The sequence below is a fragment of the Spinacia oleracea genome, chromosome 1 (assembly GCF_020520425.1).
Source record: "Spinacia oleracea cultivar Varoflay chromosome 1, BTI_SOV_V1, whole genome shotgun sequence".
NCBI classification, from domain to species: Eukaryota; Viridiplantae; Streptophyta; class Magnoliopsida; order Caryophyllales; family Amaranthaceae; genus Spinacia; species Spinacia oleracea.
The window spans coordinates 62,793,021-62,817,669 of record NC_079487.1 but is presented as its reverse complement, the minus strand read 5'-3'; the positions used below and the strand labels follow the sequence as shown (position 1 = coordinate 62,817,669).

At 35.4% G+C, this 24,649-nt stretch overlaps 1 protein-coding gene across 13 annotated transcripts; it reads left to right on the top strand.

Moving 5' to 3' along the window:
- Window positions 1-10,245: 10,245 nt before the first annotated feature.
- On the top strand, window positions 10,246-22,001 carry LOC130459539 (uncharacterized). Of its 13 annotated transcripts, none has more exons than XM_056827273.1 (6): window positions 10,246-10,869; window positions 11,898-17,917; window positions 19,438-19,504; window positions 19,664-19,736; window positions 20,130-20,215; window positions 21,695-22,001. In XM_056827273.1, exon 2 carries the CDS (start codon window positions 15,921-15,923, stop codon window positions 16,866-16,868), a length of 948 nt encoding a protein of 315 aa, XP_056683251.1. In that variant the 5' UTR covers window positions 10,246-10,869; window positions 11,898-15,920; the 3' UTR covers window positions 16,869-17,917; window positions 19,438-19,504; window positions 19,664-19,736; window positions 20,130-20,215; window positions 21,695-22,001. The 13 variants fall into 13 exon arrangements, 12 of the variants coding, with proteins under 12 accessions (XP_056683251.1, XP_056683213.1, XP_056683024.1 ...); XM_056827046.1 differs by having other exon boundaries at window positions 10,255-17,025; window positions 17,754-17,917; XM_056827013.1 differs by adding an exon at window positions 18,496-18,784 and having other exon boundaries at window positions 10,255-17,917.
- The last annotated feature ends 2,648 nt before the right edge of the window (window positions 22,002-24,649 follow it).

Here is a 24,649-nt window from a genome sequence, read left to right as displayed (position 1 = left end):
TTAATATTAAATGATGAGTCCTTTTAATTTGACAATATATTCAAGAAAGACTGCCAGGACCAGTCCAGTGACTATGAAACATCTATGAAGTTAACTTGAATGTCAAAAGTTAAAAATGGTCCCTGGTCAGAAGGTTTCTATGAAGGTGGACGCATAGAAAACACTAGACGTCTGGAATGCAAGATGACATGTAGTTATGTCTCATGAACTATGTGGACATGGTAATGTCGCAATCATTTGAATAGATGCTTACTTGATAAGATTAGTATCAGACATACCTTTGAAACATTACTATAAGGGATGAAAATCTGTAATAAGTAAATTTTAATATCTTATTAGACACTAATCCTCAATACATGAGTGATTTGAGATTACTTGTTTTAGAACTGTTTGCTTTGACGTTGTCAACCGTCGCACCGTAAAAGGAGCCTATAACGGCAACGCTCGGATAATCACCTATCAAACGAAGCCTAACCTCAATAGAGCAAGATTGGGATTGTCCTCCCACAAATTGGGATGAGATGCCAAAAGTTGTACAAGGCCACTCGGAGAGCTAGAAACTGTAAAATGCATGGTCGTGCTCAGATGAATCATAGGCTAAAATTATTTGTTTATTTGATCAGTTGAACTCTGACACCGAGAAATACCTATGGACATAATAAGGATGACCATATCTTACCTTATGTTCATGAGCAGGCATCAATCGACAAAGGAATTAGGAAATGCACACTTGTGCCTAAGGACAAGTGGAAGACTAAAGGAAATAACGCTCTTTGTCCAAGTTCGCATTTAATGCATTTAATGCTAAGTCTAATAAATGCGGTTCAATATTAATTAAACAAGTTAATTATTCGGTGAGGTCAAGTGATCTGAATGCCTATTTAGAGGCCGCTTCAGTTCAAGTGGAATTAAAAATATTAAATGCCACAACTTACTCTTGAGTCTTGACTGAACCCGTAGGGTCGCACAAATAGTACGTGAAAGATCAAGTATTTAAGTGAATATAATATATTCAGAAATACTCTAAATATTAACATTCGGAAATAATGGATGTTGGTTTCAGTGGGAGCTAAACAAACCATCAAAAGGAAAAGACGAAAATATTTGTCTAAAACGAAGATATTGTCGGAAACGGAAATATTGTTCGTACCGAAAATATTATCGGTATTGGAAATATTACCATAAACGTAAATATTACCGGAAAAGGAAATAATGTTCGGAAATGGTAATATTATTGGAAAGAGAAATATTTCCGAAATCGGAAATATTGTCGGAAATTGAAATATTGTTCGAATCGGGAATATTGCCGAAAATGGAAATATTGTCGGAATAGAAAAATTTACCGGAAACAGAAATATTACCAGAGTCAGAAAACAAATCGGAAACACGATGGGCGGCCAAAGCGCCAACACGTGGGTCAGCATAAGCTGGCCTAGCGCCAGCGCCACGAGGCCAACATAGCATCAGCCCACAAGCGAGTATGCCAGCGTGCGCGCCAGACCAGGCCGCCCCCATGGGCCTTGCGCCTATGTGCGCTGCGTGCTCGGCCATGCCTCGTTTTCTTGTGCGCTATGTAAACTTGCTTTGCAAGTTGTTTGGGCCATAAGTAAACCAATTTGTGTTGGGATTAGAATAGATTTCCAATATAACTATAATTTTTAGTTTCCTAAGTCATCCCTAATTCAAGTATCCTAATCCTAATAACCTTAGGATTTGTGATATTCTAGAATACTCCATGCACTATAAATATGACCCTATGGTGACATATTTTATATACTTGAACATAATTGAATACAATCAATTAAATACTTTTACCTATCACTGAAAGTGAGATCCCGAGCTCATAACTCCCTAGATTATATCCTAGTTGGTTGAAGCTAAGGCGGATCCAAACATGTTGTGGACTATCTACGGAGGGGCGACATTTGGAGCTCTATACTTGTTCTTGTTTGGTTCGTAGTAGCAAGGGAAGGCACGCATGACATAGTATGTATTCTGAATTAGGCTAATGGATTGTGTGCAATTAATTTGGATTCTCACAGTTTATGCTTTTTCCGCATGCAATTAGATTGTTTATAACCTTACAGAAAGTGTTGGTGGTATCCCACTACCACTCCAAGATTGACAGCAAGAACCTCCTAGAGACATTGGGACGTGTCAGCTCCCTAATAGTGTTCATGGTCTGGTAGAGAGGGAAATCCCGCACCACCTACATGGACTCTGAATCCAGCGTCGCGAGACGCTCTGTAAACACGGACCCACCATAAGGCCGACATGTAATGTCCGAGTCAGAAACACCAGCCCTAAAGCAAGATACCACATGGTTCTCCAAGTCCTAATGAAGGTCCTAGACATTGAAATCTAGGGGACCCTGCCATGCAGGCTCATCCTCAGGATCCCACGCTCCCCTGCCAAAGGTAGACGCCCGCGAAGAAAAAGGACGCGAAGTAGACGATCTAGAATAGACCATCGCGGTGCACGCGTCGTCTCGCCACTACACGCACCTGTCCTCTCGCGTTTCAAAGGACGCAGTGGCTGCATATCCCGCGTTCGAGGTTGTATCACAAAGTCGGAACTATCCTCCTCGTCCTCTGCAAGCGTATTGTATCCGTCGACATACTATTTTCGCAAAACACGAAAATTATAAGGCATCATACCTTAACCAAACAAATTGCACATACTATTCCAAATTTCCAAGTACACAAATTCACAACAAGTTTGTCCTACTTGTTGGAGTCAAACAATGTTTCCCTAAGTATGAACATGCTACTAAGTTCAACATAGTAGTAAACCCTTACATTCAATATTGAACAAAAAAACTCATAATCATGAATTAATCCACTTTCTATCACTCATAGACTATGTTTATCAGAAGCAATAAGCCAAGAACATCTACATTGCATCCTAAATATTAGAGCTGTCAATTCTCAACTCGAACCGTTGAACCCGTTGAGTTAATCCGATCGTTAAGAACCCGAACAGCTAATAAACCGTGAGTTGGAACCTGAAATCCGATCTGATCCGGTAATGTTCAACCTTGACCTGAACCGTCTCGGAAATATTAATCCGACTAAGATCCGATACCCGATAACAAACTGTCATGCGGCAAACCGAACCGTTTCTACATGAATCGTTTCTACCCGAAAATCGTTAATGACCCCATTTGTTTCAATCCGAATCCTTTCAACCTGGGAAAAACTCATTTACAACCCGAACTGTTTCAACCCGGATATTTCACAACCCGAACTATTTCAAACCGGACCGTTTACAACCCGAACTGTTTCATCCCGGACCGTTTATTGCCCGAACTGTTTCTACCCGAACCGTTTATAATCCGTAATCGGCTTATTAGAGTAATCAAATGTAGAATGCTATATTCGATAATTCTTGAAAATGTTATAAAACTTATGAATTTGTATTATTTTATTAGTCGTGCACTCTTTTATTGATTCATATTCAACTGATTAATCGATTGTTAAACTAAATTGATCTAATTCAATAGCGTTATAATCTTATTATAAGTTATAACCAAAGAAGTAATCAAAAAACTATGTTGTTTTAACTAAATCGACTTAATTCATTAAGAATTGAACTTGTTTGTCTCGTTTCGTTGTTGAACATGTTAGTCTCGTTGCTGTTTAAACCAATATGAATATATGATAGACTTGTATTTACAAACTTTACGAATTCATTGCGTATTAGTTCATCACTATCTATTATTAACTACTACGTTATTAGTTATTAATTCATCAATAAATGTTTCATGAATACGAAGTGATAAATTCTATTAGGCATTAGTTCATCGTTATCTATGACAAAACTATGTAATATACTATATGCTCACTAACTCTACTGGTCTTATAATTTTAACACTTTTAAAATTTAGCTACCGCCCTTGTCTCTTAATTAAGACATCCATATTATAATACAAACATATTGAAATTTTTTATTTTAGTAATAACCCGACATTGTTTACAATTTGTATCCGAGTTGACCTAACTAGACATGCACCCGGTCCGATATGAACCTAGCCCGATATGAACCCGACCTGATATGATATTAACCTGTTATAACCTGACTAAACCCGTTACAACACGACGTGCTCCAACCCGAACCGACCTGACCCGACACGACTATAATCCGACCCGATCTGACCCGACCCGATTATAACCCGTCCCGATATGAATCTGCCCCGATGCAACCCATTTACAACCCGAACCAATATGACCCGAACAGATTATACCCCGACACGATATGAACGGAACCCGATATTAACCCGAACCGACATGAACCCGACCCGATATGAACCCGTGTTAACCAACTCGAACCGAACCGTTAATTTTTCAACCCGACCCGATCCGACCCGATAGCCAAATGAACTTGTTTCAACCCGAACCGATGAACCTGACCCGAACCCGATCCCTTTGTCCGAATTGACACCTCTACTAAATATCAATTCGCAGGCACACTTGGGGGCTCATTTTGAGCAAGCTCAGAATTGCCAAAAATCAATATACTTGTGAAAATTAACATGCTAGAACAATTGTACATGTTAAAAACATCACATGCAAAACAATACATTGCAAGAAATGGGGCCAAAATCAAAAACCCCCCAAATCAATTTGAGAATAAATTTTCATACAAATTTCACTCAAAATTAAGCTAAAACTCAAGCAAAATCCGAAATTACTTACATATTAGTGATGAAGGATTACTTGGGAAAAAATTTGGTACGTGAAGAAACCAACAAAATTCGAGCAAAAACGAGCAAGAATCTTGAGAGAGAATTCGAAAAACTCGGACAAAGAAACAACATAAATGGCGAGTTGATTTTCAAAAACCCGTGTTCTAAAAAACGCTAGTGCTAGAAAATCCCTGCGCGTGCCAGCTCAGCGCTGAAATTTTCTTGCGCCACAACACTTAGCTAGATTTTTCTAGCGGTGGAAGATTTCGTAATAGCCTTTCTCGAATTAACTCTTGTTATCGAGCCTCTATCTGCATGAACACCTGAATCATTCCACCCATAGCCGAAGTTATAGCTGATTCTCTAGCCTAAACTAAGGTAATCAAAGGGGAAACTCTGGAGGAATCGCACCAAGATCTAGGAGCACTAAGTCAGTTGCCAAAAAGTTCTAGGCTCTAAAGGAAATCCAGCAAGGACAAGTGGTTAGTATTCCTGAGAACCACAATATATGCAAAACTATATTGTAATTTGCATAATCTGTTTAATAGCTTTCATCGCCGTATAAATCGTTCATATAATCTGTTACTGATCACGCCTAATAAGATAATATCTGGACAAATCGGTATTTCTAAGCTCCTTAAATAAACCTAAATCACTCTTTTAATGTTGTTTAGTTAATACTTGTGCATTAAAATCAACTTAGATTAGTAATTTATCCTAAAGCATGTCCCTTTCATCGTTGCAGTAAACTAGTAAGGGTCGTCGCATGGGCTAATGCTGGGCACTCTCCGTAATAGTAAATGTCTCCCGAACCCTCAATCCCTACTCACCGGATGTACATTGAGAGATCCCCACATCAGAGGTCACAAGGGAACCTAAATATGTGAGCCCGAGTTTCGTATGTTACTCATGTATCACAATAATTGGGTTTTGTCAGTTTTTCTGATTGTCGTTGAAGACTGAATGGCGATTCCACGATCTAGTAAATAGGAGGCTATGACTACCTAGTTAGTCCCTATTTACTTAATATTGATTGCACGTCTGCGAGGGTAGTCGTTCGAGTCATTTATTTGGAAACACTTGTCTTTTCGACCTCCTCACAATATGTCCTTAATCAATTTGTCCCTAAGTGTCCCTATTCAAATTCTACATAAAGATTTATGATTTTTCCATAAAATTCATTGGGTTGCTACATACTTTGACGCATTCGTACAAGTCAACCTCATTAGTTAAATTCTCTCTTAAAAGGTACTCCTGATTAGGCCTCGTGGGATAGGGGCGTGAAATTAACCCCTACTCCCCTTCTTTTGCTTGGCAGTAAGCCAGTCAGAGAGAAACAAGTTAATCAACTCTAAAATGCTTGAAAACTTGGTAATCTTTCAATCTATCTATTCGGAAACACAATGTATAAGTAAAATTAAAATGGGAGAATTTTGTATTTTTACCAAGTACTTTATCAAGAAAAGTAGATTAAATTTAGCCAAATGTTTTACAGGCCGAGTCAGTTTAATTCGAGTCTATTGTGATTACTCTGTATCTAGTTTCAAATACATTTTACACTAGATTTTAGCCCGTGCGATGCACGGATTCTATTAAATTATGTTAGATTAGTTTTTGATTTTGCATTGAATTTCATTTTAGATTTTTTTTTTAAAGTATGAGCGTGTTTGTTTTTTGATGAAATTGTATATGCGAAATATTAATAATTAATTAATAAAAACATCTATGTGGAATTTAATTATTTATCTGCATGGCACTCCACTTTTTTTAATTCAAAATTAATTTTGAAATCTTATTTTTCATTGACAGAAACCATTAGATTTCCTACATGGCGCTCTAATATTGGATTAATTTTTGATTTTAAATTGAATTTTATTTATTTTATTTTAGATTAGTGTTTGATTTTGGATGAATTTTATTTTTAGATGTATTTTTTAATTGTTAGAGTGTTTGACTTTAGATGGAGTTGTATATATTAATAATTAATTAATTAAAATATCTACGTGGCACCTAATTAATTATCTACGTGGCAATCAATTTTTTTTAATTCAAAAATAAATTTGGCGCTTTAATATTGGATTAATTTTTGATTTTAAATTGAATTTTATTTATTTTATTTTAGATTAGTGTTTGATTTTAGATGGAGTTGTATATATTAATAATTATTTAATTAAAATATCTACGTGGCACCTAATTAATTATCTACGCGGCAATCGATTTTTTTAATTCAAAAATAAATTAGAAATCTTATTTTTCATTGGTCGAAACCATTAGTAATCCTAGGTGGCGCTCTAATATTTCAGCAAATATGCCTCCTTTATATATATATACTAGATTTTACCCCGTGCGATGCACGGATTCTATTAAATTGTTATGTTTAAATAAAAATCCTATGTATATACTACTTTTATATATTAGATTATATTAGTTTTTGATTTTGCATTGAATTTTATTTTAGATTTTTATTTTATTATGAGAGTGTTTGTTTTGGATGAAATTGTATATGCGTAATATTAATAATTAATTAATAAAAAATATCTACGTGACACTTAATCATTTCTTTACGTGGCACTCGACTTTTTTAATTCAAAATTAATTTTGAAATCTTATTTTTCATTGGCCGAAACCATTATATTTTTCTACGTGGCGCTCTAATATTGGATTAATGTTTGATTTTAAATTGGATTTTATTTATTTTATTTTAGATTATTGTTTGATTTTGGATGAATTTTATTATATATTTATTTTTTAATTATTAGACTGTTTGATTTTAGATGGAGTTGTATATATTAATAATTAATTAATTAAAATATCTACGTGGCATCTAATTAATTATCCATGTGGCAATCGATTATTTTTTAATTATTATAGTGTTTGATTTTCGATGGAGTTGTATATATTAATAATTAATTAATTAAAATATCTATATGGCACCTAATTAATTATCTACGTGGCACTTGATTTTTTTAATTCAAAAAGAAATTAGAAATCTTATTTGTCATTGGCCGAAACCATTAGTAATCCTAGGTAGCGCTCTAATCTTTCAGCAAATATGCCTCCTTAGATGGAGTTGTATATATTACTCCCTATGTTCCATAATGTACCTCATGTTTACTATTCATATGGTAAAAGTTTAAAAACTTTTACTGTAATTAATAGTATGATTAAGAATATAAATGTTAACTTGTGGGATATCAATGGATTCGTTTCAATATAAATTTTCTAAATATTAATTTTGTATAATTTTTACTAATACGAAATTAAAATTATTAATGGTCAAAGTAGTGCATTGAAGACAACGCATAATGAAAAAGTGAAAAACATTATGGAACGGAGGGATTAGTAAATAATTAATTAAAATATCTACGTGACACCAATTAATTATCTACATGGCAATCGATTTTTTTAATTCAAAAATAAAGAAGAAATCTTATTTTTCATTGGCCGAAACCATTAGTAATCCTACGTGGCGCTATAATAATTCAGTAAATATGCCTATTGGATTAATGTTTGATTTTAAATTGAATTTTATTTATTTTATTTTAGATTAGTGGTTGATTTTGGATGAATTTTATTTTAGATTTATTTTTTAATTATTATAGTGTTTGATTTTAGATGGAGTTGTATATATTAGTAATTAATTAATTAAAATATCTACGTGGCATCTAATTAATTATCTACGTGGCAATCGATTTTTGTAATTCAAAAATAAATTAGAAATCTTATTTTTCATTGGCCGAAACCATTAGTAATCCTATGTGGCGGGTTAATTTAATTATTATTTTTATTTTATTATTGCAGTCCGGTTTTCTTGTTGGCTTGTTTGAAGCCCAGTATTATTTTATTATAAGGTTTGTATTTAGAAATAATCAAATTCAAATAATACAGGATATAGATTCTTTTTTATATACTCTGTAATCAACAACAATAAGTACTCCGGATAAATTTTTTCAATGCATGGTCAAGCTAGCATTTTTTTTTTGACGAAGATCAAACTACCAATTTATTTGTTCGAGAAATTTTTTATCTTCCTTTAATTTGTATAAATTTTTTTCCTACTTACGTTTGCAAAGATAAATATAAAGTTTATCACACCTAGCAAAAATTTGATTCACAGGATTTGGTAAAAAATAATAGAATATTTTGTTACATTGAGTTGAGTTCTCATGATTTAAAAGACTACTCCGTACTCATATAAGTTAAGCCTAGATGTTAAACAACACTAAAATTTGTTTAATAACTAAAATATTTACACATACTATATACTATACTACATAGTAAACGAAGAGTATGATAATTTCTTACGAATCTAAAGTCTGCTTATATGGAGAATCATGTACATAATTAATTAATAAGGAATGGACAAAATACTGAAAGTTTAAACATGTTAAAAAAAGCATAATTGGTTAAAATAGGCTACACATTCTTCTAGTTAGTCATCACTCCTAATCGACAAACATAATATCCTACACAATGAACAATTATCATTAACTATGGACACATAAACGTTATATGACTCATTGTGTACATAATTAATTAATAAGGAATGAAAATAAATACTTAGTTTAAAATTTAAACCTGTTAAAAAAAAAAAAAAGCATAATTGGTTACAACATGCCACACATTCTTCTAAAAGCGTAGCAAATATCACCTCCCGCTTTAAGTCTATAGCCACGACTCCTAATCAACGAACATAATACCCTACACAATGAACAATTAATTATTAACTATATGGACAAATGAGCGTTATATTAACTCTAACTTAGTTTGAACAAAACAAATTCATTCAACAAAACATGAAATATAAAGAAAAAATAAACACAAAGTTGGGGAGGTATGATTGACATGTGACAATTAATAATTAGTATTCATTGGTTTATATATAGATTATAAAAATAAAATAAAAAAAAACAATTATTGAAATTTTGTAATTTTTTATCTTTAATTTTTTTGCAAATTCTATCTTTTGTTTATTTGCAAATTCTTATCTTTTTGTTAGTTGGACTCATCTGTCTAATAACAGAATAAATTATCTCTAAGTAATTTTTTTATTTTTATGTTATTTAATATTTATTTTAAATCACAATTAAGAGTTTTTGATTTTGTTGGTTGTGAGACGGGAATTGCTAATTTTTGATACAATTTTCGACTTGATTTGATGCCATCTGGTAATTTGGTGGAATTGTTGATGATATTGCATGTGATTGAGGTCTGATTTTCGTAATATAGTAGGGAAGTTTGTAGTTGATCAGGTTTTGTTATTTGATTAATGCTGGTAAAATTAGTTGGGTTTCCCTGTTATTTGACGATTGTATGTTGTAGAGGTTCATTCGTTGTTTACGTGGCACTTTAAAAACTCTTAAAAATTCCTATTTTGTTTGTATTTAAATATATCCAGGTGGCACCTACTTAATTATCTACGTGGTATTCAGTTTTTTTTAATTTAAAAATAAATTAGATATCTTATTTTTCATTGGCCGAAACCATTAGGAATCCTACGTGGCGCTCTAATATTTCAGCAAAAATGCCTCCTTTATATATATATATTAGATTAGATTAGATTTGAGTTGATGATTTAAGTAGGGTCAGTTTGTCAACCCAATACGATACCAGATGAGAGAGAAACTTAGAGAGAGAAAGAAACCTAGGAGGAAAAAGAAACCTAAGAGGCCAAAGAACTCGGCGCCGCCTACTACTTGTATCCATAACCATGATTCTCCTCCTCTTGAGCTCTTTGCCTTGCCATTCAAGGACCTAATCTGTCATTGTTCTTCATAAATTCAGCCCAATCTCACCCCTTTTAGATCATTTCAACCGTTTTCTCCACCCATCTCATATGGGTTTTCTTCTTGTTTTTTAACTGAAATCCCCAAGTTTGAGGATCTTGATTATTGTGGATTAATTGTTGCCGAAATCATATCAAGTTTTGGATCGGCTAATCCAAAAATCGCCAAGATTTCAATTGACCTCTGGTTTGAGCAAGATATCCGAAAAAATGAAGATGTTGTTGGCGAACGAGGAGGGAGCTTAAATGCTAAGAATGCTTTCATCAGTTGTGAAGACGATGTTCCTATAAGATATCAAAATCCTTTTCTTGGTTTGGGTTCTCCTTTTGATATCGTCTTCGGCAAAAGTGGATGCTATAAAGTCCAGATCTTGTGTCTCTTCCTTATTGCAATTTCCAGGTAAGTTTTCTTTTTCCCCTTTTAAAGAAGGTGAGAGTATTTTTTCTTATGTTCTTACTCTTACGGAATATCGTTATTGATTTCAATCATGTTCTGAGTAAGATTTGTGTTATTACAAATTGGTTTGCCCCAGCTGCGTTTTATGTTTTTCATGACATGTATTGGTTTATCTGGTTTTTGTACGCTCATGTCACTAGCTCCTCCCCTGATTGTAGAGGGTTACAATGGATTTATAGTCCTTTATTTCTTGTGACTAGCCTATTAGTATATGTTATCAGGTTACACTTTGGTTTATGCGATTTCATTGTTATATTGTATTTTTTTCACAACTTATACCATGTTATACAAGTTCAATTGTTTAGTTGGGTTTAATGGGTTAGGTAGCTTTACTACTTGTTTTACAAGGATGCCCAAGACCCTTTCTTGCCGTGTTTTAGTTTCAATTTGTGTTGATTTTTTGGATTATTGGGAGGTCCATTTCTATGTTGGTTTTATGAATTGTAGGGAAATTGACTCAAGATTGTTTAAGAGTGATATAGAATGTGTGTTTGGATTCATCTCTCTTAGAATTTTATCCTCTATCACTATATGTATGTGTATGATCTGTTTTGACCATAGTTACTCATGCCTGCACCACTATGTCTTTTGCTTACTTTGGAGAATTATCCTTGTTCTCCCATTTAGGTTGATCTTACTGTGCAATATGACTCATGAGTTTCAAGCTCAATACTGTTCTTTTCCCTTTGAATTTTATAATGATAGTAAATTGGGCGGTTGGGATTGTGTTTTAAGGTGGTTGTTACTGGGTACCCAATGCTTAGCTATGCATATCACTTGTACCAGCTCCAATTTCATGATCTCCCCCAAGGCATTCATATTAGATGTCTATGGTCTTATATTGACCCCTCATACTCTTTTTATTAGTTTTAACTGTTGTTGGTGTCGTATTCCTTTTCTATTTGGAATACATAATGATCATAAATTTGGTTCTTGGGGTTCTAACCCAAGGTTGTTATCTGCTATTGTAGTTTGCTGGACTATTAATCTCACATGCACTTACTACAATACCATGATATCCTCGTTAGCTCATTACTTGTTTTTTGTGGGACAAGGTCATATTTGGGTTTTGATAACCTCTCTAATTTCTTATTGGAACCGGATCTCAATATCTGCTTTTAAAGGTTATTGTAATTGCAACTTTCCTACCAAACAACACTTTATTGATCACAAGGAGTTGCAGATGCGAACAATTACGACGTTTTATAATTTTGGATGTAATTCGTTTTTCAATCTTTGTTGGTTATGTAACTATGAACTAGACTGGACTTTTTTTCGATACAAGATTTTTATTTTATTACGGAACCAGATCTTGGAATCTGCTTGTGAATTGTCTAAGGACTTTTGTCCTTCTTGGAATCGGATTTCAATATCCGCATATGAATTGCTTAAGGATTTCAATCCTTATTGGAACCGGATTTATAAATCCGCACTGTTTTTTTGCTAACTAGGACTTTTATTTGCTCTGTTACTTTCCTTTCTGGTTTTATAATACGAACTGTGTGTTTTTACGACACGGGATTTTTAATTTGTGCCGAAAATGGAATTTTAATTCCGCCCTTGAATTGTTTAAGGACTTTTGTCCTTCTCCGAACCGGATTTCAATATCCCGCTTATGAATTACCCGAGGATTTCAATCCTTATCGTAACCGGGTTTATAAATTCACCTTGTTAAGTTTGTCTAGTCTTTTCACGGACAACATGCATAACATCTTAGAAGCAAATCAGATCAATAGACATGCTTGCACATTCCTAATATTCACACTTTTTAAATGAAAGTCTGTTCATGGAATATTCATGGTGGTAAACGTGACCAAGCTATAGCTGAACTTGTAATGCTAAAACATCATTTCAAACCAGATATTCTATTCAATATCTGAACTTATAACCTAAGGCATCTTTTCAATATCGGACCACGCTCCGGTTTTCTTCGACACCAAAACTCCCTCAATTCATCAAAATCCTCTTTATAGATTTCAAAATCTTTTGACGCTTGATAACGATTCTCGTGCAATCGTTAAGAAACTTTGGAATACTAGAAGACCAGGTTTTCGCTTCTTTAGAATTAGAGAAAAGCTTTCCACTATTAAGGAAAAACTTCGTGAATGGGCTAGAAGCAAATATGGCAACAACAATTTTAAACTACGGAGTAATATGGAAAAAATCCACGAACTCCAAACAAAACTTCTCGATCAACCCTATAATCCATTTCGATGACATTTGCTTCGTATGGTAAAGCAAAGAGAAAAATTACTTCTTTTTGGACAAAATAGCTGGAAGAAATTTTATAAAAAAGAATGGCTTATGCAAGGAGATAGAAACACCCATTTTTTTCATCAAAAAGTCAAAAATCAATGTGTAAGAAACACCATCTATAGGCTTCAAAATGACATAGGTCAATGGGACACTGACCCATTATCAGTGTCTAACTCTTTACTTGATGCCTTTAAAACTCGCTTCACTTCTTCCACACCCCCAGAGAGGAATATTGATTTTTCTTTCCTCCCAACCTTTGTGTCTCAACAAGATGAGGATACTATTCTTCTTCCTTTCACTGATGAAGAAATTAAAGATGCTTTCTTTGATATGAACCCACTCAAATCCCTTGGCTCAGACGGGTTTGGCCCTAAATTTTTCCAAGCCTATTGGCATATAGTTGGTCAAGAAATGACCACATCAATTAACAGTTTCTTCTATCACGGGAAACTTCAACATGCTCTTAATCACACAATCATAGCTTTAATACCAAAAAATGATAATCTGGAAAACCCAAACCATTTCAGGCCAAATAAGTCTTTGCAATACTCTTTACAAGGCAATATCGAAACTCCTGGTTAATAGACTACGTCCTATTCTCCAAGAGCATTATCCCTTTCCAAAATGCTTTCACTCCCGAACGCTCCATCCACGATAATCTACTAATAGTCCAAGAAGTTCTCAACACCTTTCAAAAATCTAAATCTAAAATTGGATGGTGTGCTCTCAAATTAGACATGGAAAAAGCATATGATAGGATATAATGGGATTTTCTTTGGGCCACCCTATCTGCCTTTGGTTTTCCCGACCAATGGATCCAATGGGTCAAAGCATGTGTTACTACAGTCTCCTACTCGCTCAAAATAAATGGTTCAACTACAGAACATTTCACCCCTTCTAGAGGTATTCGTCAAGGGGACCCTTTATCTCCTTACCTCTTCCTTTTGTGTATCGAAGTATTTATAATTATGCTAACTATAAATAGTACAAACCCAAGAAAAGGCATAGCATTCGCTTAGCCCCCGAAAAGTTCCATGTCTACTTTTTGCAGATGACAGCTTAGTTATCGTCAAAGCTACTTCCTCTGCCTGTAACATGCTAAAAACAATTATCAACGAATTTTACACTCTCTCTGGACAATGAGTCAATTTCCATAAGTCTGCAATTGTTTTCTCCAAACAGATTCAAAATCATTGACGAGACAATATAGCAAGTACCTTTGTTATGACAAAATCTATGTCTCTAGGTAGATATCGGGGTGCCTATTTCTCATCTTATAAACCCACAAAAGCTGATTACAACAATATAATGCTTAAGAATGAAACCAGAATTAATTCATGGCATGAACATTACCTCTCCAAGGCGGGAAGGGCTATCCTCATCCAAAGTAATCTAGAAGCTTTACCAGCATATGTTTGTTCTTCCTTTCTTCTTCCACAAAAAACCTTGTTGACCCTGATTTTGGTTGATGACAAATAGCAAACTTCCTGATTAAAGTTTCTGTTGTGTCTACAAGTAAAGTGTTCCTGTTCCAGAGAGGAACTTGAGATGGCTGCTGATGTTCCTGAGGTGGAATGCGCAAAGCTAAGAACTATAAACTTACACACATCAGAGTAACAACAAATGCACAGAAGGGTGAAGTTTCCATATGATGAGTGTCTTTGTCCCTTTGGAGGAACTCACCTGTTCCAGAGTAGGAACCATTGCAGGTGCTGAGTGGTAGCTCCAGTAAAAACACGAAGCTAGGTAGTTAAATACTCTTAGATTTTGTGTAAAATAATAATAGCTATAAGATAAGTTATGGAACTATAGGATATTTAATTAAATATTTATTAAGATTTTATCAAAATATTTAGTAGCAAGTTTTAAGGAAAATTACATAAATAAAATTTGCTTTAATAAAATCTGTTTTTATCTTTCTAGTCAAAACAGTTTTACTTTCCCTAAAACTTCTCCTAAAATCTGATTTATTTTGTTAAGTATTTTTCGCAAATCTTTTAGTGGTTGACAAAGTCTAAACCACGATTTTCTCTTGGAAAGTTTTCAGGGAAGTGGTCTTCCCTTGATCCACAAGTTATGGATCTTGGAGACCAAGTAGTGTAGTTGTGTGAACAGTTGAGATTTGAAGGGAACTAACCCTAAGGATTATCTCTATAAAAAGGGTCGTCTGTTTTCTGAGAAAAACACACAAATATTCTACTAGCTTTCTTATCTATCAAACGCTTTCAAAAGAGTTTATAAAATTGATTTGTGTCCTAGCAAAATTCGAGTTCCTAAGTTCCATAAATATCTAAAAAGCTTTATTATTATCTAGAGCCTTGAAAACAAATTGTAAACTGAGTGAGAGTAGATTGAGTAATCTTGTAAAGACTTTGAGTTAAAGTCGAGAAAAGAGAGAAACAAAAGAGAGGGTAGTCAGAGTTGATTACTGTGAGAAACTTGAGTTAGAGAGGAACTCAAGTTGTTATATTATTGTAATTGAGGAATTATCTTAATATAAAAGAGTTTTGAGGTTTTCTCTTCTTGATTAGTGTCAAGAAGTTTCCTCAAATTGAGTAACTTTTGTTTCTGTGTTTTTCAGTTCCTTTAATTGCTTTAAAGTTAAAAGAAACTCACTAAAGTTCCAAACACAATTTACCCCCCCTCTTGTGCGTGTTCCTATTAAACTATCAATTGGTATCAGAGCCAGTACTCAATAAAAACACAGGAACCCCTGTTTGAGTCTAGTTCCTGATAGTATGAATACACAAGAGAAACTGGAAGAAGGCTACTCCACGCAAAGGCCACCTATGTTCAATGGCAAATTCTACTCATACTGGAAGAACAGAATGGAGATATTCATCAAAGCGGAAAATTACCAAGTTTGGCGTGTGATTGAAGTTGGAGACTTCGAGGTAACAAAGACCAATGCAGAAAACGAGATAGTTCCTAAACCAATGTCTGAATTCTCTAAAGAAGATTTTGATAAATATGAGATGAATGCTATGGCAGTTAAAATCTTGCATTGTGGACTTGGACCCCATGAACACAGTAGGGTCATGGGGTGCAAGAACGCAAAACAAATTTGGGAATTACTACAAGTAACCCACGAAGGAACTAACGAAGTTAAACGTTCCAAAATTGATCTGTTAATGTCTAAATATGAGAGATTTGAAATGCTTCCAAAAGAAACTATTCAAGAGATGTTTACTCGATTTACTAACATAACAAATGAATTAGTTTCCCTTGGTAGAATCATTCCCACGGATGAACAAGTAAGAAAAATACTAAGGAGCATGCCTCAAGATGATCGTTGGAGAACAAAGGTCACAGCACTGTTTGAGACCAAGGATTTTACAAAATTCAACATTGAACAACTTGCTGGTTCCTTGATGACTCATGAACTGCACCTTGGAGCTGCTGTCCCTGAGAGCTCCAGAAACCGAGGGCTTGCTCTAAAAGCTGAGGAACTCGATGATTCTGAACCAGATGAAGAAGAGGCTGCTATGCTTGTCAGAAGAATGAGAAAGCTCTACAGGAACTTCAAACCTGGCAACCAGAAAGGAAGGAACTTTGCAAGGAAAACTGTCAGTTCCAAAACTGAGCAAGGTTGCTTCAAATGTGGAGAAACTGATCACCAAATTCGTGAGTGCCCTCAGTGGAAAAACGACAAAAGAAAAGGAACAGGTCAAGGAATGCTACAATAAATCCACCTTCAACAAGATTAACTTTAAAAAGGCTATGATAGCTGCATGGGGCGAAGAAACTGATTCAGAAGATGATGAGGAACAACCAAATGAAGAAACTGAAAATCTTTGCCTTATGGCAAGAACAGATGGAACTGAACCAGTTCCATCAGAAGAAGTAAGTTCCTCCACTCTTCAGTGTCTCTCAAAGTCAAAACTAATTGAACTATTGCTAGAAACTCTAGATGATTACAAAAATCTAAGTATGTTAAAAGCACAAAGTGATAGAGCCTTGGAACTCAGTAAAGATCACATAAATTATCTGAACAACATTAGATCTGATGTTCAAGGCAGGTTCTTTGAATTGCTAGATAGAAATACCTCTATTAATGAGTCTTTTGAGAAAATTAGAAATGAGAACATACTTCTACAAGTGCAACTCAGTCAATATAAGATGTTTAACCTAAGTTTAGATCCTACAAAATCCTTGGAGATTAACATGGGAGTTTTTAACATCGACTTAGAAAGATTGAACAAAGATCTGATCACCACAAAGGAACAGAAAGAGAAACTAGAGAGGGAACTGGCCATGGCTAGGGCACAGAAACAACCACCTAAAGTTCCCCCCAAGTGGATTGAGAATGCTTAATCCAAGAGAACAGAAGGTTTAGGTTACAATCACAAAACCAGTCATAAGAAAAAGTATGTGGAACTCCCAAGTGTAAAATTCTGTTTTTCATGTGGGAGTGGAAATCATGTAAGCACTGAATGCTCTAAAATGAAGGAACTAGATCAAAAAAACATAGATTATGTAAAGAAAAAGTGGGTTAAGAAGTCAGATATTGTAGTTGAAAAGGAACTCGAGGAAACCCGAGTTCCTGTAACTAACCTTTGATTTCTTTACAGGTTCTAGTGAAGAGGAACAGCTCGTGGTATCTCGACAGCGGGTGTTCCAAACAGATGACAGGAGACAAATCTAAATTCCTCTCACTAGAAGCCTACAATGGAGGAACTGTGACCTTTGGAGACAACATGAAAGGAGAAATTGTTGGAATTGGAAAAGTTGGAAGGTCAAGTTTCTATGCCATTAAAAATGTATTTTTAGTCGAGGGTTTAATGCACAGTCTACTAAGTATTTCTCAATTTTGTGACAAAGGAAACTCTGTAAGTTTTACTTCTGAAAATTGTCAAATCATTAATAATAACACTGGGAAGGTTATCTTGGAAGGAACTCGTAAAGGGAACACATATTCAGTGGATCTCAATACAGTTCCCAGGAACAATTTAACCTGCCTCAGTGCCTTTGAAGAAGATTCTCTACTATGGCACAGGAGATTTGGACATGCACTAGTAGAAAAAACCCTGTTGCAGCCCCCTTGTTGCAGCGTACATGTATTAATACCCTGCAACAACCAGTCGGTCAACGCGGGTCAAACCCTGTAAAGGGTTGTCACAACGTAAATTTTTATTGTTCGCTGCGAAATTGTTTATTGCAGCGTACAAAATTAAAGCCCGCAGCAATATCCAGACACTGTTGCAGCGTACTTGCTATTGTACCCTGCAACAGGTCCGCGTTTCAAAATATGTTGCTGCAATAATATGACTCCGTATTTCGTGAATACTTAATTCTAATATTTCAAAATTTTAGAAGTTCATTCCCCGCGCTCAACTCCAACTCTCCAAGCATTGTGGAACCTTTTCGCCGTCGAACCCTTACTCGGCCCTGCTTCGCCGTCGAACTCAGCCCTTCCTCGGCCCTGCGTCGCTGTCCTCGCCGGTGGGTGTGTGGTCTTGCCTCATCTCCCCCGTCGCGTCGATGTCCTCGCCGGTGGCTGAACCATGACTTTTCAGTCGCTGAAAACTCTCCTCTCCTCGGTGTCCTCCCCCGTCGTGGGAGTCTGGTGCTTGCTCGGCCGTCACTCTCCTCGCCATAACAAGTAATTGTTTTTTTTAGTTTCGTTTTACAAGCCCTAAAAAAACCCTAGTTTCGGAAATTATGGCAAAGGATTTCAAATTTCAATTGCTGTTTTGCGACATAGATTTTGTAATCTAAGGGTTTCGTGTTGCGGGGGTGGTGTGTTTTGCTCAGGTGATCTTCTCGACCTTTAATTTTGACATAATTTTTATTTTCATTTTCGCAAACCCTAGAATGTCATCAAGTTTGGGAAATTAGGGTTAGGGGGAATGAAATTGTGTTCGTTTTGTTTTGATTTTCGACCTACTAGGTCAATTGAGGAGTTGGGGGACATTGAAATTTGATTCTGCTTGCATATGCTTAATTTCTGTTGGGATGGTGATGGGGTGCTTTTTTGGGGTTAGTTCTTTAAATTTTGATGCTTTATATCTGTGGCATTGAGTGCAAATCTTTATTTCTAGCTTGCCCTTGATGCGAAGTGAAACTAGCTGTTGCGCAGGTATTACTTTGATCATTAATAGCTTGAAATTTTTACTTCTAGTTAGCTTTTGCTGGTGGCATCTTTAGAATTTCCTGTCTTGCATTACAGAGACAATTTATTCCTAATTGTTCCTAATTTTCTGTCTTGTATTACAGAGACAATTTATTCTAGCTAATTTCTTTCTCTTGATGCAGATTTCATGCCTGCCTGACATTGAATATTTAACCTTTCAAAAGCGCAATGCAATATCATCTACAAGAGGTAAGTGCTTGAAAAAATATATAGAGAAGAAGACTACAGAGGCGTTTTTTGTTACTTGAGTTTCATACATGTATTTTAGTTCAATTTGTTGTCATGAATCATGACTTATATATAATAGAATTATATCTCCAAATTTCTAATGACAACCCTCATTATCAGGGAAGTCAAAGACTATTTCTCCGCCACAACCTATAGGAGTTGTTGTTGTTGTGTCTACCTTGAAACGTGGTAGGTGAGTCATCATGGTATTGAAAGAATTTTATTGTGCATAGTAGTGATGAATGAAGATTGATATGAAAGGTGCCAGATTATAACCTAGCCTTTGTTGATGTTCAAGGAATCTGTTTTAAAAGGAATAGTGTTTCATATCAGCACTGGTATCTCCTTTATGGGCTACGCTTGAAAAAGCCTTTGTTACATGTTGCATGAATATGATGTTTTAGTCTTAGTCTTCAAATTTTCTTGAAATATTCAAGCAGAAAACTCTGCATAGAATTTTTCTTCAAAACTCTGTATGCGCTGCTATCAATTCATATGTTACTCTCTCTAACTTTATGAATAGCTGCTTTAACATATTGTTCAATTGTCTTTATGTCTGGTTAATACTTTTTTATTGGATTTGTAGGCTGCTTCTCAAGTTCATGGAGGTCAATTTTCTGCCAGGTTCGTTGATGGATCTATCAGACTCTTTGACATCAGATTACCTGAAATGTGAGCTGATTAGGGGTCTACTTTTTTTGTTGTCATTTATAAATTGTACTTTATGGTGTCTAAGTTATACGTACTGTTAACTTGCCCTGTCTCATACTTGTGCTTTTCTTGGATTTGAATTGACTCGATTAAAGCATCTGACATCTTAATAATGCTGGGTTCGTTGATGGCTCTGTCAGATTTTTTATTTAGTGTTTAAAGAAGTATCTGTGTTCTGATGAGATACAATAGCTACCAAATCTGATTCAAAGCTTGAATAAACAAAATCATTGCCCATCTTTGCAAAGTATCAAAATTAGGTTGCATGCTTTACTAACAAAAGGCTTGGTCTGCATCACCAATTAGTTATGTCTGATAAGAGCCTTAGTCTCATTTAAACATTAAAACTCCATCAATTCCTACTTTTGATGCTGCTCCATTTGCTGGATATTATCAAGAACATCATGGTCATGCTAGAGTTTCTATGTTGCTGAGGAGTTTGTAATTGCTAAGCGTTTTTCTTGACTCTTGACTCATGCTAATATACAATACCTTTATACCCTAATGTTTTTAACAAGTAACAAGGCTCTCCTTATAGCAAAATGAGAATGTGTATAGCCTTTACCCAGTTACTCATACATAATATGATTGCAAAGAAACTCTTCAGCATTATTGTCATGATTTCAATGGAATGTTCAAGGGTGGTTTAGTGCTGGTGAAAACCTTTTTTTTTAATAGAAGGATGATAATTCCCTGACATGTTGGTGATTTTTACTAGTATTAGAAATGTTTGAAACGCAAAATGTTAAATTTGTATTTTTGCTTGATCACAATTAAAAAGCTTGAGTTGGGTATAACGAGATATTGGAGGAATCTTTAATAGATGAAATTGATGTCCTTGACTGGCTGATCATAATAGTTATGTGAATAATCCATTTCTCGTCTTGCTAGTATAGCTAAGTTGTGTTAATTATTGTGTAGAACCATAAGGCTTGCATCGTACACTTCTCTGGCTTTACCAAACTTGTATTGTCGTATTGTACATGTCTTTTCCAAGTTATTGGGTTCTCAGCTGCAAGAAACAATGCTTAGCATCATCAAGGATGTTAGTGACTTTAATCAAACCTGGGAGGTAAGTGAAGGAATGATCTTACAGAGCATGCCAGAGTCAGGTCTGGTTTACACTAGTTGCTCGTAGGAGTTCTAGTCTGATGCAGCAATATAGTTTTGTTTTGCTTTTCTATGTAAGCCTTTACAGGCTTTATGGTTTGATCTTCTAATATAGCTCTCTAAGATGCCGTATTTTCTCTGGTTTTTTTGGGTCGAGGGGTGTTGTTTTACAATACATTGATGTTGTGTTTTGAATGTTTAATCTCGTTTTTGATATTTTTTGTTTAACTTTATTTGGAGCTTATGTGTTTGATTTCACTGTACTACGTGCTCAATGGAGCTTGATTTTTATTTTATTTTTTTTAATTTGGGTGCCTTGGTTGTTGGCAGTGTCTCTGAAGCCAGAAGTTTTTGAAGGGATGCATGTAAAGCCCTAGCTTTACTCTCACCTGCAAATGCAATACACACAGCAGAAGACACCCAAATAACAAGGCCAAACAACAGAACTGGAACAAGGATAAATAGAAGAAGGGAAGATCAATAAGGGTTTTTTCTACTAGTGAGCGATCGAGTTGGTTTAGATGTTATAGAATAATATTTTATATTCAAATGTATGCGTACGTTGAAATTGAAACATATAATTAAATGTAGTACGTGCACTTTGGATATGTATACAAAACACCAATTATTGTTTTTATATTTGTTCTACAGATTGCGATATTCTATTATTGTTGTTGACAGGTTCCTATATTTGGTGCAAGGCACTCTAGGTATAAATAATTAAAACTAAAATTTTCCCTCCAAAAAGACGGCTTTGTTGCAGGGGACATATACTTGTACGCTGCAACAAGTATGTGAAAATAGGCTAAAATGAAGACTTGTTGCAGGGGGCATATTGTTGTTCGCTGCAACAGGGTAGGTCTGTTGCAGCGTACAAATTGTTGTTCGCTACAACAAACCTACCCTATTGCAGCGAACAACAATCTGTACGCTGCAACAGGTCTAGATTTTTGCTAATTTTGCACACTTGTTGCAGCGTACATATACATGTACGCTGCAAAAAACACTTTTTGCAGCGAACAGTGTACGCTGCAACAAGTTCAGACTTGTTGCAGGCCCCCCAGTTGCAGCATACGATGTACGCTGCAACAGGGGTCTAAAAGCCCGCTGCAACAGGGGTTTTTTCTACTAGTGATGCTAGTTTCTCACTGCTTGACAAACTAATATCAAAGGAACTAGTTCGAGGACTCCCCTCAATCAAGTTCCTAAATGATAAAGTCTGTGATGCATGTGCAAAAGGCAAGCATGTCCGAAGTTCCTTTAAGCCTAAGAAATTGGTAAGCACCACAAAACCATTGGAACTCATCCATATGGGCTTGTGTGGCCCAATGAGAATTCAAAGCAGAAGTGGGAAAAAATATGTTTTGGTTATTGTTGATGATTACTCTCGTTTTACTTGGGTCATATTTCTAACAAGCAAAGATGAAACGTTTGATGAGTTTGTTGCATTTTCAAAGAAAATCCAGAAAACTATAGGTCATCAACTGATCCATATAAGATCGATCTGATCATGGAACAGAATTTGAAAACTACAAATTCGATGAATACTGCAAGGAACAAGGTATGGACCACAATTTCTCAGCTCCCAGAACTCCACAACAAAATGGAGTTGTTGAGAGGAAAAATAGAACCTTAGAGGACATGGCAAGAACCATGTTAATAGCCAGTTCCTTGCCTAGGAACTTCTGGGCTGAAGCAGTTAACACAGGTTGTTACATTGTAAATAGAGTTATGATTCGAGCAATCTTGAACAAAACCCACTACGAGCTACTAAAAGGTATAAAACCCAACATCTCTTACTTTAGAGGTTTTGGTTGTAAATGCTTTGTTCACAATAATGGAAAAAGAAACTTAGGAAAATTTGATGAAAGAAGTGATGAGGCAGTGTTCCTAGGTTATGCCTTAAATAGCAAAGCCTACAGAGTATATAACAAAAGGTCAATGTGTGTAGAAGAAAGTGTACACATAATTTTTGATGAGTCTAACAAATTTGATGCAGCACAGGAACAAGAAAGTTTCGAAATTGGTTTGTCCCGTGTTTCAGATAATGATAAAGAGATTCACCCAATCAGACAAACAGCTAAAGGAACAGTCCAACAGAACCAACAAGTTCCAATTCAGGAGGAACAACCAGAAGGTCCAGTTCCAGAGGAACCAGAAATAGCATCTGAACCCGAGGAACTCCATGGCACACAACAAGGAACTGAGGACACAGAAGGAACAGAGGGAGCTGTTACAACACCAGTTGCATAATTCCAACCCAAACCTTGGAAACACCAGAGTTCCCATCCAATAGAACTCATTATGAGTGATATTAGAAAAGGAACTCAGACGAGATCTCAACTGAGGAACTTCTGTGCAACTCATGCATTCCTCTCCATGATTGAACCAAGGAACCACAATGAGGCCTTGGAAGATGCTGACTGGATAATTGCCATGCAAGAAGAGCTGAATGAATTCAAAAGGAACAAGGTATGGCACATGGAACCCAAGCCAAAACATCAAAAAGTGATAGGACTGAAATGGGTGTTCCGGAACAAGAAAGATGAACATGCAACAATCATAAGGAACAAGGCAAGGTTAGTTGTTAAAGGTTATAATCAACAAGAAGGTATTGACTTCGAAGAAACCTTTGCTCCTGTTGCTAGACTAGAAGCCATTAGAATTTTAATTGCCTTTGCTGCATTTATGGGTTTTAAACTTTATCAAATGAATGTCAAGTGTGCCTTTTTAAATGGGTTCCTAGAAGAAGATGTATATGTGGAACAACCTCCTGGCTTTGAAAATCCTGAATTTCCAAACCACATATACAAGTTAGACAAAGCACTCTATGGACTAAAACAAGCCCCCAGGTCTTGGTATGAAAGACTTTCAAAGTTCCTTTTACAAAATGATTTTAAAAGAGGTAGAATAGATAAAACTTTGTTTCTAAAATCAAAAGGAACTGACTTATTAGTTGTTCAAATTTATGTAGATGATATATTATTTGGGGAAACTAATGAAAATCTGTGCAAGGAATTTGCAAACCTAATGAGCAGTGAATCTGAAATGAGCATGATGGGGGAACTCAACTTTTTCCTTGGTCTACAAATCAAACAAACAGAGGATGGAATCATGATCCACCAGCAAAATTATGTGAAGGAACTCCTAAAGAAATATGAGCTGGATTCTGCTAAAGTGAACCACACTCCCATGGGAACAGCCAGCAGATTAGACACAGATCCTAATGGGAAAAGTGTAAATCAAACAAAGTATAGAGGTATGATTGGATCACTACTATATTTA